At 42.7% G+C, this 17,004-nt stretch overlaps 1 protein-coding gene and 1 long non-coding RNA gene across 7 annotated transcripts in view; one reads left to right on the top strand and one right to left on the bottom strand.

Annotated features, from left to right (window-relative positions):
- Positions 1–17,004, bottom strand: part of LOC308677644 — a 792,073-nt gene that overhangs the window by 650,928 nt on the left and 124,141 nt on the right. The gene's annotated exons all lie outside the window — the stretch shown is intronic.
- GUK1 (guanylate kinase 1) overlaps positions 1,039–17,004 on the top strand; it is a 22,969-nt gene continuing 7,003 nt past the window's right edge. The window contains exons 1-6 of one of the 6 annotated variants that reach the window (XM_081344232.1): positions 7,352–7,841; positions 8,666–8,783; positions 10,467–10,580; positions 12,509–12,550; positions 14,692–14,788; positions 15,872–16,010. In XM_081344232.1, the coding sequence (XP_081200358.1) occupies positions 10,469–10,580; positions 12,509–12,550; positions 14,692–14,788; positions 15,872–16,010 (390 nt within the window). In that variant the 5' untranslated portion in view covers positions 7,352–7,841; positions 8,666–8,783; positions 10,467–10,468. Of the gene's footprint in view, positions 1,118–2,214; positions 2,283–6,070; positions 6,092–7,351; positions 7,842–8,303; positions 8,784–10,466; positions 10,581–12,508; positions 12,551–14,691; positions 14,789–15,871; positions 16,011–17,004 lie in introns of those variants that run through there. The other 5 variants (XM_081344231.1, XM_081344236.1, XM_081344235.1 and 2 more) reach the window with 5 other exon arrangements.

Here is a 17,004-nt window from a genome sequence, read left to right as displayed (position 1 = left end):
GCACGGAACGCTGTTACCTTCCCACCGTAGTGGTCCCTATTTTCCTACTTGCATTTTACGTGCTTTCGAACTGCTAGGTGGGCAGAAGCTGGGACGAGTAACAGGCGCTCACTCTGTTACGCGGCACTCAAGATTCGACCCGCCAAACTGCCGACCTTCTGATCGACAAGCTCAGCGTCCTAACCCACTGAGCCACTGAGCCATGATCAAAGGCAGTCAACCTCTAAATAAGGGGTCTCCAAACTTAGTAACCTTTAAGATTTGCGGACTTCAACTCCCAGAATTCCCTAGCTAGCATGGCTGACTGAGGAATTCTGGGAGTTGAAGTCCACAAGTCAAAAGTTGCCAGGTTTGGAGACCCCTCCTCTGTATTACTTACTTCCTCACTTGCTAAACAGGGGCATACTGACGCCCTGGACTATAGGTCCCATCATGCCTTCCCCTGGCTGATGGGAGTTGTAGTCCAAGCTACCTACTACGGTCTTGGGTGGAGAAAGCCATGAAGGCGACAGCACGGGCCGGTTTGGCCAAGGCCAGCCATCGTGGCTTGTTTCATTAGCCACGGTTAAGCCAATCGTGGTTTATTGGGGCTACACTTTGCTTGGCACCCATCTCGCGCCATTTCCCATCCTCGGAATGAATGGCCTCCCAGGCCCACGTCCCCTCCCCCCCAGTTCTCTCAGTGGTTTGATCCTGCCCCCTCTTTCCACTTGCCAATGGTTCGATCCTTGTTTTCCCACTCTGCGAATCCCGGCGGCCCGTTCCTTCTCTTCCCCCTCCTGAAGAATGGTTCAACCTATCCCTTGCCCCTCCCCTCGTACGGGTGCCGAATGGTTTAACCCGGAACGGCGGCAGGTAGGTCATCTAGGCATGTGACTCCGCCGAGGCACTTTCAACGTCATCTCCTGCGTCCGTGACGTCATTTGCGGCGCCTCTCTCCCAGGCTGCTTTTCGGCGCGGCCGGAACGTATAGTGCTGCCGGGTAAGGGGCGGAGCTTGCGTGGGGCGGCGGGGTCTGGTCATGGCCCGCCCCGTCTCTTTGAGTCACCCTTCCCGGACGCGGCTCCGGTTTGTTTCCTCATGAGGTGGCGGCACTTCTTGTCCGCTGCAGTTTCAGGTGAGTGCAACAGCTTCGGGGTTCCCCCTATGCCCCATTTCGATTCGGCGGTGTGCTGCGGATATGTGCCCCCCCGGATTCCGCAGCCCTTGGCGTTGGTTCCACTGCAGTTATCCCTTTGTTTTTCCCCCCAAGGGGTTTGGCTGGCCGGGAGTGATGGGCCTCGTGGTCCTCCCGGCGCACGTGAGGAGGCGGCCCTTTTTTAAAACGATGCACAGGATGACCAATGCATTAGTTGGAAGAATGACTGTGGAAGGGACCGTTGGGGTACCCCCGAGGTCATCCAGTCCAACCCCTATTCCACGGATGAGTCCAAAGCAAAGCATCCCATAGTTGTACAGTGGACACAGTAACTGAAGTAGAAAGGGGTGTTTTCCTCCTTTCTGCCCAACGTTCAACGAGAACATCTAAAAATTGGAAGGGACACCCCCAGAGGTCATCTAGTCTGACCCCAGCTAAGTCCAGGGTCTCCTGGAGCATTTCTTAACAGCTGATCAGAGAAGGGCCAGTTTTCTCCTCTGCCCATCCTCGACCTATGACCACAATGGTGCCCAAAATTTATGTTGCTAAGCAAGGCAGTTAAGTGAGTCCTATCCAATTTTTCAGGTTAGGGTTCCTGGCGCCTCGAGGCAGCAGTTGTTGGACCCTGAGCCATAATCCACATCCCCTAATTTCTGGGGCTCTTTTAAAATGATCTAAAATGACCATCAAACCCCCCCCCCCATTCAGCCAGCTCTGCTCACTTTCTAAATAAAATCTCATCACCATCCAGAGTCATTTCCTTTGCCGACAAACGGCTGTGTTCCCAATTTTATTTTTATTTATTAACACATTTTATATGTGGGGTCCTTGGTGTTCTCTGAGCTTGGTTTTTTTGTTTTGCAGACATTTCATTACCAAACTAGGTAACATCAGCACTACCAGATTATCCCCACACTCTTGTAGCACCAATGATGTTATCTGGTTTGCTATTAAAATGTCTGCAAGAAAATAACCAAGCTCAGAGAGCACCAAGGACCCCACAGTACTCCTCCTTTCCCCCTTCCCCCACTTTTTTCTAGCACTGATGATCCTCCCTAATGGGGTCATGAAATGTCTGCAAAAAACCACCAAACACCCCACTGTCATTGTCTTCCTCCTTCTCAGTGTCTTGAGACACACTGAGGTACCATATCAATTGAACAAATACTGCCATAATTCTTTTAACAGTTTGTCTTCTCTCTGCAAATAGGATGGGAGTACAGACAGTCCTTGACTTACAACTGCTCATTTAGTGACCACTCAAAGTTACAACAGCCCTGAAAAAAGTCACCTAGGACCATTTTCCACACTTACGACCATTGGTCACGTGATCAAAATCCAGATGCTTGGCGACTGACTCATATTCACGACGGTCCCGAGGTCACGTGATCCCCTTTTGCAACCTTCTGACAAGCAAAGTCAGTGGGGGGGAAGCCAGATTCGCTTAACAACATTGTAACTCATCTCAACAACGGCAATGATTCACTTATCAACTGTGGCAAGAAATGTTGTAAAATGGGACAAACCTCACTTAACAACTATATCGCTTAACAACAGAAATGTCGGGCTCAATTGTGTTAGTGAGTAGTAAGGTAGTAATTCTCAGGGCTGAAATGTCAGTTTTACTTGAAATTCTCTAAGTGAAATTTTACACTCTCATTAAAATTAGAGTACAATATGAATGATAATCACTTCCCAGAATCCAGAAAGGATGGGAAGAAACATACCGTAAGTTAAAAGTCTTTTTCCCCCCAATATTGCTTCTGAAATCAGTTCTGATAAATATTTAAAACTATAAAGTTTTTTTTTTGTCTAAAAACTTATTTTCAGCGAGATGAATGGAAGTTTAGAAGCTAAGGGCAGATGCCAAATTAAATACAATGAAGCTTCTTATATGTCCTTTTGGCAATTATTAAATCTGCTAGGGCTGTCCAATTATTTACAGGATGACAAGCAACTGAAGCAGGAAATATCTAATTATTGCTGCTTTCGCTGGGAAATGCCTGCGCTGTGCTGTTAGTGAATTTTATGCATGGCTTATAATGCACGAACAGCCTCTGAAAGCCAGGGTGGATTTCCCAGTAATTTATTTAATGTAGTGAACTTCTGTGCCACCAAATCATAACTGACTCCCAGCTGCTTTCAACAGAATAAATGAGATAAAACCATCTCAGGATAAAGAGCTGAAGAAGCTCCTTGGATGAGAAGCGAAATGTCTTCAAGTTCCCCATGAAAAAGCATCTTTGAGGCAGCCGAGGATAAGCATGTCAGAACAAGCAATCTGCAAGAACAAAACACGGTGTGAATTAACAAATTAAAACACAGGTAGTCCTCAACTTACAGTGGTTTGTTTAGCGACCGTTTGAAGTTATAACAGCGCTGAAAACAGTGAGTTATGACTGTTTTTCACACTTAACGACCATCGCAGCATCCCCATGTGGTCCCGTGGTCAAAATTCAGAGGCTTGGCAGCTGACTCGCATTTATAACGGTCGCAGTGTCACCTGATCCCCCTTTTGCGACCTTCTGACAAGCAGAGTCCATGGGGGAAAGCCGGATTTGCTTAACGACCGTGTTACTAATTTAACAATTATAGTGGTTCCCTTAACAAGAATCGCAAGAAAGGTTGTAAAATGGGGCAGAACTCACTTGACAGTTGCTTGCTTAGCAAGATAAATTTTGGGCTCTGGTTGGAGACAAATCGCTTGTGTGTCTCATCACATGTGGCCAAATTCATTCGTTCATGTCAAGGATTACTCTTATCTATGCAGCTCTGGTGCTCAGTTAGTCTCTGAAAGTCTCCAGAAGAGTAAATTTCCCACTATCTTCTGAAAGGGTGTTTTGAAAAGCACAGAATACAGGTATTCCTCGACTTAACAACTGTTTGTTTAGTGACCATTAGAAGTGACAATAGCATTGATTTTTTTTTTTACACTTATGGCCATTGGAGCATCCCCATGGTCATGTGATCACAATTGAGACATTGGGCAACTGATGCTTTTCCTTTCTCTTCTTCCTTCCTTCCTTCCTTCCTTCCTTCCTTCCTCCCTCCCTCCCTCCCTCCCTCCCTCCCTCCCTCCCTTTTACTTTCTGTTTTTCTCTCCTTCCTTCCTTCCTTCCTCCCTCCCTCCCTTTTACTTTCTGTTTTTCTCTCCTTCCTTCCTTCCCTCCTTCCTTTCCTTCCCTTCCCTCCCTCCCTCTCATCTTTCTTGTCTGAGTACAAACTTGGATGCCTAATTATTCTTTTTTTGTCCTCCTGGATCTTCATTTAACGACTTAAATATCTTTTTCCGTGCTTGTTTGTGCTGCCCTTGGACCCATCGCCACAGAAGTGGCTTTAGAGTAGACTAAAGCAGGTTATAAATAGGAAACAAGATTAGTGGTGCTTAGCTGAGAAAGTCTTTTTCAGGCTTCTTAATCACCTTTTCTTGGGGTGCCAAATGCTCTTTTCTCTCTGAGCTTTCCTTGCTGGCCAGGCCATGCTTGGGTAAAAGCTGGCTTTGTCAAATACCGTGACTTGTAACCCTTCTATAGCGCACATTTTATCCCTCACGTCGGTAATGATCTCTTGAGAACGCCTGGTGCAAACCCAGGGCTCTTCGGTGGCCGATGGCTGCATTTTAAACCTTACACAGCGCAACTGAAATTTGAAAACCCGTTACGAGAAAAAGGACAAAATACAGGGAGTCCTCAACTTACGAACACAGTCAAGCCCAACATTTCCATTGCTAAGCGAGACAGTTGTTCAGTAACTTTTGCCTCGTTTTACGACCTTGCCACAGTTGTTAAGTGAATCACGGCAGTTATTAAGTTAGTTACATGGTGGTTAAGTGAATTTGGCTTCTGCATTGACTTAGCCCAGGGGTAGGCAACCTTGGCTCTTTTATGACTCGTGGACTTCAACTCCCAGAATTCCTCAGCCAGCGTGCCTAGCTGAGGAATTCAGGGAGTTGAAGTCCTCAAGTCATAAAAGGGCCAAGTTTGAAGACCCCCTGATCTACAGCAATGTGTCTCCATCTCGGCAACTTTTAAGATGTATGGACTTCAACTCCCAGAATACCGCAGCCATCACTGACTCAGCTGGCTAGGGAATTCTGGGGGTTGAAGTCCATGTGTCTTAAAGCTGCTACGTTTAACAAATACCAGTGCAGAGAATAACAAAGATGACCTGGACAGAGATAGGACAGATGCACTACCCCAGACCAATAAGGGGAAAAAAACAGGTGAAGTCTGAAACGAGAAGAATTACGCAAACAGTTCAGGTACCTCCTTAATTCACATATATATAAGGTGGGGAGGTTTAAGTAAAGCCCAGTCAATCTTCAAAAATATTCTTGATTAAAAGTAAATGTCTGTGGTGATTCTCAGTCATCCAGGTAATGGTTGCCCCTAAGGTGCCTTTTTTCCCAGGAGGCAACTGGACTTTCTTGTTTTTCCTTTGAAGACGTTTCGCTTCTCACCCAAGAAGCTTCTTCAGCTCTGACTGCATGGTGAGGAACGGGAGGATTTATACTCCTCGTAGACAGCCGGTCATTTGCATCCTTTTAGAGAGTCGTTGAGGCCACTTGGGGGTTTACCTGCGTCCTCAGGGTCAGCTGAGTGGTGCCAATGGGTGTGGAGCCTTCTTGGCTGTAGGATGTTTTTCTGCTCAGGATCCCTTCATGGTTGAAGACAGGCGGAGGCTGTTGGGGATGTGTCTGCGTTGTTTCCATCTCATACTGAAGCACAAATGGTTCCTTTAGTGTTTTCTGGAAATCCATTCCACACCCATTTGCACTACTCAGGTGACCCTGAGGACACAGGTGAATGTCCAAGTGGCCTCAGCGACACTCTCAAAGAATGCAAATGACCAGGTCTGTTTCTAAGGAGTATCAATCCTTCCATTCCCCACCATCCAGTCAGAGCTGAAGAAGCTTCTGGAATGAGAAGCGAAACGTCTTCAAATGGAAAACAAGTAAGCCCAGTTGCATCTTGAGGGGGAAAAAAGCACCTTTGAGTCTTGATTATAGGCCATCAAGTTGGTGTCAACTCTTAATGACCACCTAGTCAGGGGTGTCAAACTGCCGGCCCGCAGGCCAGACAAGTCGTCAGGAAACTGCGCCCACTCCATTGCCGGCAATGGAGAAAAAGCTCCAATACATCGCGCGACATCAGTCTGACAAATTCTGGGAGTTGAAGTCCATACATCTTAAAATTGCTGAGATTGACAAATGCTGGGAATTCTGGGAGTTGAAGTCCACTCATGGTGGCTGGAGAATTCTGGAAGTTGAAGTCCACATGTGTTAGTTGTTGAGGTTGGGAAACAACAGTGGAGAGAATAAGGAAGGTGACCTGGACAGAGATAGGCCATATCCAATACCAGACCCATAAGGCTGAACTCGAGAAGAAGACATGGGCAAGAAATTTAAATACCTCCTTAATTCACATACAGGAGTAGGCAACCTTGGCTCTTTTATGACTCGTGGACTTCAACTCCCAGAATTCCTGAGCCAGCATGGCTCAGCATGGAAACCTCTCCCTTTCCCCTCAGCATGGCTGGCTCAGGAATTCTGGGAGTTGAAGTCCACGGGTCATAGAGCCAAGGTTGCCTACGAGGGGGCGGGGGAGGAGGAAACAGAACAGTCAATTTTCCAAGGTACTTTTGACTGATTTATGTGCCATCAAGTTGATATCAACTCTTAGTGACCATAATTGATCCACGAGTGCCTCATACACCTGATTTAGCTCCCCTTCCCAGAGTTGGGATTGAAGACTTTGAAATATAAAAATGGTTTTGTTGATATGAGATCATTTGGTGATCTCCAGGAAGGCAACCATTGTGAGAACAAGTAAAGTACAATAATTCATTTAATGACCGTTCAGAGTTACAACGGCCCTGGAGAAAGTGACTTAGGACCATTTTCCACACCTAACGACCACTGCAGCATCTCCACAGTCACAAATTCAGACACTTGGCAACTGACTCATATTTACGACGGTTGCAGTATCCTGGGGTCACGTGATCCCCTTTTGCGACCTTCTGCCATGCATAGTCAACGGGGAAGCCAGATTTACGTAACAACCACCTCAGTAACTTAACAACTGCAGTGATTCACTTAATAACCGTGGCAGGAAAGGTCATAGAATGGAGCAAAACTCGATTTGTCTCACTTAGTAACTGAAATTTTGGACTTCACAATTACCACTTATGGAAACAATTTTTTTTTAAAAAAAATCCATTAAATTAAGAGCCGTGGACTTCCTTAGAGTCTCTCCTAAGTAGGATTCTTCACAGTTAGCTTTTTTTGCAATCATTCAAGATCAGCTAGCTGTCGCTGGTCCGGATGGATATGTTAAATAAATGATGGATATATTAATTGAATGATGCTGACAAAGACGGCTTCGTCGTTTCTTAAAATGCACTCTATCCGATGGCAGAGTTTACGTCCTTCAAAGCTAAGCTCCCAGATTCTTTAAGCCATTAATAGCAGGAGTCAAAGTGTCTGTGGAAAACAAACAAAAGATGATTAGGGATTGAGACCGTCCCAAGGTGAAAACCAGATAATTAAGGCTTTAAGCACTCGGAAACAGACTGCTGTTCCCTCTACGCTGCCTTCTCCACCAGCACAATCCAGATCCATCCATTTCCTGTCTCGGAAACGTAAAGAAAAAAAAAAGGATTTTGTTAACAGTACCGAATTTTAAACGGTCCCTCCGAAAAGCAGGTAAGCTGGGCGAGGAAGCGGCCGTCGGTGCTGGATGCAACTCTGCTATTTTTCTCCCCCTTCGGCTTAATTGCAACCCTCTTCTATTTTTATTTTCAAAACAACCTTACCGTGTGTTCCCGGAGGAGCGTGCTGGTTGTTATTGTGGGTTGGGCAGCAGGAAATAAGAACCAAGCATTAATGGGTTAATTGCGTGAGACATTATTCATTATTAATTTATACTGTTTTTATATTGTATTTTATGCTGCCTTGTAAACCGCCCTGAGTCCTTCGGGAATAGGGCGGTATAAAAATTTAATTAAATAAATAAATAAATAAATAAATAAATCTCTTCTGGCGGTAGAAGCCTCAGATGACATAAACATCAAAAATCTGGGCAAGTTATTCAAAGGGAACAAAGCCAGACAGCCAAAGGGCTGGGAGTTTAGAGAATAAGAGGGTTGGAAGGGACCTTGGAGATCATCTAGTCCAGCCCCTTACTCAGGCAGGAAACCCTATACCATTTCCAGTCTCTTCTTTAAAATCTCCAGTGATAGAGCACAACTTCTGGAGTCAAATTATTCCATTGATTAATTGTTCTCACTATCAGGAAGTTTCTCCTTAGTTCCAGGTTGCTTCTCTCCTTGACTAGTTTCCATCCGTTGCTTCTTGTCCTGCTTTCAGGCGCTTTGGAGAATAGCTTGACTGCCTCTTCTTTGGGGCAGCCCCTGAGATATTGGAACACTGCTATCATGTCACCCCCTAATCCTTCTCACTAGACTAGACCTACAACCGTTCTTAGCCTCCAGGCACCTAATTATCTTTGTTGTTCTTCTCTGCACTAGAGTTTTTGGTAAATCACTGGGGAGAAGAAAAAAAAATTGGAAAATCTCAGAGCATTCTTGCTGTGGGGTTGTTGCTTCTGAGCACCGAGAAAGCTAACATTACTAGGAGGAGATAAAAGTAAGTTAGTTCTAAATGAAGAGGGCCAGATCTGGTGGGCTTTATCCAAAGATATGCTAGAGCTCAAGAGTGGAAAACATTTTAGCAAAAAATATATTGTTGCTTCTGCTTCTCTACTGTTGGGCTCTCCCGAGAGCAACAAATACAGGTAGTCCTCGAATTATGACCACAGTTGAACCCAAATTTCCACTGTTAAGCAAGACAGTTGTTAAGTGAGTTTTGCCTCATTTTAGGACCTTTCTTGTTGCAGTTGAGTGAATCAATTTAGCGGTTGAGTTGTTGAGTTAGTCTGGCTTCCCCATTGACTGTTTGTCAGAAGGTCACAAAACAAGATCACGTGACTCCAGGACACTGTGACCGTCATAAGTATGAGTCAGTTGCCAAGCATCTGAATTTTGATCACGTGACTGTGGGGGATGCTGCAAAAGTCACCCAAAACGGTCGTAAATTACTTTTTTCAGTGCTGTTGTAACTTCAATCACTAAACAAATGGTTATAAGTCGAGGACTATCTGTAGGTGACATGGGATGATAGAAAAGGTATACTTAGATGTTGAAGGAGGAAAATATCTTTGTGAGGAAAATATCACAATTATTTGGAAGATTGGGAGGTTTCCACTTCATTTTTACATGTTTCCCATCTAAAATGCAGAGGAATAAAATGTTAATTTCACGAGGTCCTCAAAAGTGGGCACATGTTACTCTCCTGCATCAGATGTTCTTAAAAACAGCGTTTCCAAGGTCATCTCTTCATTCCTTTACATAAGGATATGTCCTGCTTCGTGTTTCAAATCCTGACAACGTGTACAATTGCTGTGGTAGTTCACAGTTTACTTAAGGTCACAGAGATAGCAACAGCCAATGCATGCAAACCAAAGCAGAGTCTCGTGACAGTCGCTTGCCTGAATGGTTAGCCTTTTTAATAGGAGTGTGCAGAAAAATAGTCCAAAATCAGTCCAAGATTCTGAGAGCCGGGTCAAGGTCATCATCCAGCTCGAAGGTCAGAATTTCATGGGCAGAATACACACATATTTAATGCAATAGCCAAAGCTTATTGTTTCCAGCGAAGGAACAGAGGCCAGGGCCTGCCTAGTAAACTAGGCAGCGTGTTGTTAATAGATTTACTTTCTTGCTTGGCAAGGAGCTCCATATAACATCGGTGCTACATTCCACTTGAACCCTCCAGGTGCTGCCTGTTCTCAATCCACCTTATTTTAACTTTTTAAAATTGTATTTATTTATTTATATCCTTTCATTTGTTTACAAGTAAGGCACCAACATGCCTTCATCCTCCTATTTTCACCACTGCAACAATCCTGTGAGGTGGGTGGGGCTGAGAGAGAGGGGCCGGCCCAAAGTCACCCAGCCAGCTTTCATGGCTAAGGTAGGACTAGAATTCACCATCTCCTGGTAATTGGTCCAAAGTCATCCAGAGGCTTTCATGCGTAACGAACTAGAACTCACAGTCTCCTGGTGATTGGCCCAAGGAAATCCAGCCACTTTCATGCCTAAAACGGGACTAGAATTCCTTGTCTCCTGATGACTGGCCCAAAGTCACCTAGCCAACTTTCATGCCTAAATCAGGACTGGAACTCACTGCCTCCCGCTTTCTAGTGTCTTGACCAACCGGCTCTCTTTTCCTAGATTTTTAACAACCCACCGCTTTTCTCTTGTCTTTCTCCAGTTATGAAAGGACCAAGGCCAGTTGTACTGAGCGGCCCATCGGGCGCAGGGAAAAGCACTTTATTGAAGAAACTTCTCAAAGATTATGACAACGTCTTCGGCTTCAGCGTCTCCCGTGAGTGAGCCCTTTTCTGCAGGGATGGTGTGCAAAGGAAAGCGTGCATAGGTGCTGGCTGGCTTGCTGGCTGAGCCTGCCAGACACACGTAACCTATCCCGTTGAAACCCAGGCAGCTACTTTCACACTTTCTCACTCAGCTTGGCTCCTCCTAACTTCAGTTACTTCTTTGTGTAGGGCTTGGTGAGTTGTATGAACCCAATGCCTTTAGTTAGCTCTGGTATTAGGAGAACAGAATGGAATGGAATGGGCTGGGATAGGATAGGATAGGATAGAATAGATAGATTGTAGGATAGAATAGAATGTAGAATTAATAGAATAGAATAGAATAGAATAGAATAGAATAGAATAGAATAGAATAGAATAGAATAGAATAGAATAGAATAGAATAGAAAGATTGTAGAATAGAATAGAATAGAATATATTGTAGAATAGAATAGAATGTAGAATTAGAATAGAATAGAATAGAATAGATTGTAGAATAGAATAGATAGATTGTAGAATAGAATGTAGAATTTAGAATAGAATAGAATAGAATAGAATAGAATAGAATAGAATAGAATAGAATAGAATAGAATAGAAAGATTGTAAAATAGAATAGACTAGATTGTAGAATAGGATAGAATATTGTGGAATGGAATGGAACGGAACGGAACGGAATAGAATAGAATAGAATAGAACAGAATAGAACAGAATAGAATAGACTAGAATCGAACAGAACAGAACACAATAGAATAGATTATAGAATACAATAGATTGTAGAACAGAACAGAACAGAATAGATAGATAATAGAATAGAATGATTGTAGAATAGAATAGAATAATAACTTTATTGTCACTTTAAATGTACATTAATCAGCATACATTAAATCTAGTTTGGATGTGTTTGTATACACACACATACATACAGTACATACATGGTGAGAACTACGAATCTCCAAATTATGAATGAATTAAACACATTGTGAATTTAGCTCACCCCAATTATGCCTGTAGTTTCATTTTTCTCCCTTGCTGTTGATACAGGTAGCCCACAACTTGTGACCAGCATTGCTAAGCAAGGCGGTTGTTAAGTGAGCCGAGCCTGATTTTGCATCCTTTTTTGCCAAGGTTGTTAAGTGAATCACTGCAGTCTTTAAGTGAATCACATGGTTGTTAAGCAAGTCCGGGCTTCCCCCTTTGTTGGAAGCTGGCTATGAAGGTCTCAGGTGGTGCTTATGTGACCCAGGGGCTGTGCAACTGTGATCACGTGACCATGAGGGATGCTGCAACGGTCATAACTGCAAGGACCAGTCATAAATCACTATTTTCAGTGCTGTTTTAACTTTGAACGGTCAGAAAACGAACAGTTGTAAGTCAAGGGTTACCTGTAGCACCCTTTTCTCCTACATTGCTAACCTCTTATAAATTTAAAATTTAATAAATCTCAATCTCTCAATCTCTTTTGCTTTGGCAAGTAAGGTAGTTCTTGTCTTACAGCCATTCATCTAGTGACCATTTCAGCTTACAGTGGCACTGTAAAAAGTGATTTATGTCTGTTTTCACACTCACAACCGTTGCAGCATCCCCACAAGTCACGTGATCAAAACCTGGACACGACTGGCGTGTATTTATGACCATTACAGTGTCCTGGAATCACCTGATTGCCATTTGTGATCTTCCCAGCTGGTTTCCGACAAGCAAAGTCAATGGGGGAAATCAGATTCGTTTAACGACCGCATGATTCACTTAACAGCTATGGTCCTAAGTTGAGGACAGTATTAATTATTAAATCAGGGCATAACTTCAAGGGAAGAGGAGATGCGATTAAGTCAGCGCAGGGCCAGAAAGGCAAAAACACAATGCATTTTGTGTAGCTGTTTCATAACATCTCTAAGTCTTATGGAGCGTTTCAAAAAATTATTATTTATATTTTTCCTGCTTCCAGATACTACAAGACAACCACGACCTGGGGAAATCAACGGAAAAGGTAAAAAGCAGAATTTTATCGTCGCTTCCAGAAAAAATACAAAACAAAACAAAAAACACAATGTGAATTTTATTTTATTTTATTATTTTAATTCCATTTATATCCCGCCCTTCTCCGAAGACTCAGGGCGGCTTACAAGCTTAGCAGTAGCCTTCATTCTATGTATATGCCTGCTTATTAGGGCTTTCGCCCCCCCCCCCACAAGCGGCATTATTACAAAGTCAGCTTAATTGCCCCCAACAATCTGGGTCCTCATTTTACCTACCTCGGAAGGATGGAAGGCTGAGTCAACCTTGAGCCTGGTGGGACTCGAACCTGCACTAATTGCAGGCAGCTGGTGTTACTTAAGGAGGCATCAGCCCACTGCTCCACCAAGGCTCTTGCAGTCGCTTTCCACAAATTGGAAACCCAGCAGCAAATTACAATTCCCAATCATGCACCCAGGTAGTTCTTGATTTACGGCCAAAATTGAGCCCATAATTACTGTTAGAGGACAGGAAGGCCTGGAGGAATGTTGTCCATAGGGTCGCGATGGGTCGGACACGACTTCGCAGCTAACAACAACAACAAAGGGAGACAGTCATTCAGAGAATTTTGCCCCATTCTATGTCCTTTCTTGTCCACAGTTGTTAAGTGAATCACTGCAGCGCTTAAGTTAGTAACACGGTTGTTAAGTGAATCTGGCTTCCCCATTGACTTTGCTTGTCAGAAGGTCGCAAAAGGGGATCACGTGACCCTGGGACATTGTGCAACCGTCATAAATACGAGTCACTTGCCAAGCGTCTGAATTTTAATCACGTGCAACGGTCGTCAAGTCTGGAAAAACGGTCATGTCACATTTTTCAGTGTCGGTGCAACTTTGAATGGTCACTAAATGAAATGTTGTAAGGAATACTTGTAGTTGTCTCTTTGTTAAATTTTAAATCCTGACTTTTGGTCCAGAAGTTCAAGATAACACTCATATCGTACTTTTCTTTACAACAGCCTTGCGAGGTAGGCTGCTGGGGGGTGTTTCTCTGGAGGAGGTCTTCCAGTTTTGAGGTTCCTTTAAAATATTTTTTTTAAATAATGTTAAAGTAATTAATTTAATTAATTATTCTGGTTTTGATGTAGAGATAGTTTTTATATCTGTAGGCTGCACAGAGTTACCTTATGGTAAGATCCAATACATTTTATAAATCAATAAAGAAATAAAGCATTTTCACTGAAGTAAAAAATAAGTCTCTGTTCAGAGACTTCTTTTCTTTTTAAAAAATAATTTAATAATTGAAGTATTAAGAATAATTATTTAATAAAAAGTAATTATTAAGAATTTTTATTAAGAATTTTCACAAAAGTAAAAAAATGGAATATAACAAATTCAATTTTTTCTCAATTTTGAGGTTTCTTTCATTTTCAAAAATAAATTAATAATTGATTTATTAAAAATAATTATCAGCTAATAATAATTAATTTTTATTATAAATTTTCACGTAAAACATAAACATGAAATAGCACAAATTCCTCATACTTCCTCCCATTTCCGAGGTGCCTTTTGTCTTTTTAAAATAATTTAATCATTCAATTATTAATAATTTTTTAACTGAATTGAATCATTATTTTTAATTATTTTAATAATTATTAATAAGCATTATTTTTCTTGTATTAGTATTATTAATTAATAAAAGTAGTTTAAAAATTAAATTTTAAAAATTGAATAAAATTAATGGGTATGAATAAGTATTATTATAAATAATTTTTTAATCGGAAAGTTTTACTTAAGTAAAAAATCAACATGAAATCATGTAAGGCAAGAAAAAATAAAAGAAAATGGTAAAAAGTAATACAGATAGAAAAAAAAAGAAGAAAAAAACCCCACCTCCAATCTCCTTTACTAAGACAAGATTTATCTTGCCATCCTCTTTAAAATTACATATGATTCCCATGTTCATCCCTTTTTAATCAGGGTTGATTAATTTAATTTAAACCCATAAAAAAGAATTCATTCTCTCTTAACGTCCTTGTTCCTTTGAGCTGTTCTCGAAGAGAATCCTCAACACAACGACAATTCCATGTCTAATAATGCTGAAGAAGCCAGCAACACCTCTCTGCATGCACTCTAGCATGCAGCTGTGGGAAACCTGGTTTGTTTCTTACCCCAGATTACCACTTTGTGACCAGGGAAGAGATGCAGAAGGAGGTCGATGCGGGAGAATTTGTGGAACATGCAGAATTTTCGGGCAACATGTACGGAACAAGGTAGACTCTTTCAAATGCATCGGGAATGGGTTGCTTTTTTAATGGTGACGTTTGTCTTTGTAAACATGAGGACTAGGTACTTATGTATACAAGGTACTCATGTACCAAAAGTACAGGTATAATATAGGGGGTACCTTGCTCAATAGTAGTAGCTGTGAGAGGGATCTCGGAGTCCTAGTGGACGATCACTTAAATAGGAGCCAGCCGTGTGCTGCAGCTGCCAAAAGAGCCAACACAGTCCTAGGCTGCATTAACAGAGGGATAGAATCGAGATCACGTGAAGTACTAATACCACTTTACAATGCTTTGGTAAGGCCACACCTGGAATACTGCATCCAGTTGTTGTTTTTTTAAATTCCATTCATATCCCGCCCTTCTCTGAAGACTCAGGGCGGCTTACAAGCTTAGCAGTAGCCTTCATTCTATGTATATGCCTGCTTATTTTGGTCACAATGATGTAAAAAAAGATGTCGAAACTATGGAAAGAGTACAGAGAAGAGCAACAAAGATGATCAGGGGACTGGAGGCTAAAACATATATATAGGGAACAGTTGCTGGAATTGGGAATGTCTGGTTTAACAAAGAGAAGGGTGAGGGGTGACATGATAGCAGTGTTCCAGTATCTCAGGGGCTGCCCCAAAGAAGAGGCAGTCAAGCTATTCTCCAAAGCACCCGAAGGCAGGACAAGAAGCAACGGATGGAAACTCATCAAGGAGAGAAGCAACCTAGAACTAAGGAGAAACTTCCTGACAGTGAGAACAATTAACCAGTGGAACTACTTGCCACCAGAAGTGGTGAATGCTCCAACACTGGAAGTTTTTAAGAAGAGACTGGACAGTCATTTGTCCGAAATGGTATAGCGTTACCTGCTTGACCAGGGGTTGAACTAGATGACCTCCAAAGTCTCTTCCAATTCTGTTATTTTGTTGTTGTCCTAACTGTTCCTCATCACCTCTGTTGGCTAGATACCTAAATAGAAATGTAAAACCTTTGCACTCATTTTTTTCAGAGGCATTTTACAAACTCATTTTTTTTAAAAAAAAAACAACAACCGTAACCATTCCTCTTCCTTCTCCTGGCCAGCAAAGCTGCCATCCAGGCTGTCCAAGCTCAGAATCAGATCTGCATCCTTGATATTGACCTTCAAGGAGTGAGGAACATCAAGAAGACAGACCTGAATCCCATCTACATCTCCGTTCAAGTCCCTTCCGTAGAGATCCTGGTGAGAAGTTATACTATTGTTTGTAGTTATGGTTATAGTTAATGTACCAGGCTGCGGGTTTCTGCAAAATTAGCAATAGTAACAACTCACATCTGTATTTGGATATCAGAAAAACGGTCCTGCTGAATGAGGCCTTGGTAAGCCAACATTTGAAGGCCTTTTATGGTGGCCACTCAGAAGAGCTTTCCTGTCCTACGTTCTTCTCCAACACATAGGAAGAACGGAGCCTTCAGTATGCCTTGTGTCTCATGGATACACCCATCGAGCATCCTAGACCGAGCTAAACCCAAAAAACTTTAGGAAATTTCTGGAAGATTACGCACTCGAGACAAATCAGCCATCAACAGACACATAAAGATATTTATATTTGCAGTGATGGTGGGGGAGAGGTTTTCTTCTGCGTAGTTCATTGAAGAGGGCACTGTTTTCTGCCTGAGTGTTTGTCTGGTGTTAATCCACGCTTATCTGCGTTTCACTTTTTTTTGTGAGGACCTTGGTTGTTTTCTTGCAAGTTTTTTGAGACCTAGGTAACATCGTCACTGCTATAGGCAAGTCTGTGGAGTGGAGGAAGGAGAAGATGATGACTTGGGCTCCTTGGTGGTCTCCGAGGCGGGCAGTTTTCTTGCAGACGTTCCCAACCAAGGAATGTCTTCAGTGCGAGAATCGGGTTTGCCTTCTGTTTATATAGAGCGGTTTGCCCTGTAATCATTATTGAGAGAACTGCTGGTGGGTTTTTGATTAGACTATTTACTTTCTTCTACCACTGATGCTGTTCCCTACTTGGGTCATGAAATGCCTGCAAGAAAACCACCAAGCTCAGAGAGAACCAGGGACCCCCACAGTCTTCCTTCTCCTCTTCCTCTCTGCAAACCCCACTCCCTCCTACCACTGATGATGTCCCCTACTTGGGTCATCAAACGTCTGCAAGCAAACTACCCAGCTCAGAGGTCACCAAGGACCCCCCCACTCTGCCTCCTCCTTCTCCTCCGTTCTA

Source organism: Vipera berus (assembly GCF_964194415.1).
Source record: "Vipera berus genome assembly, chromosome: Z".
In the NCBI taxonomy this organism is placed as follows: Eukaryota; Metazoa; Chordata; class Lepidosauria; order Squamata; family Viperidae; genus Vipera; species Vipera berus.
The sequence above is the reverse complement of the archived record's forward strand: the minus strand, read 5'-3'. Positions and strand labels throughout refer to the sequence as shown.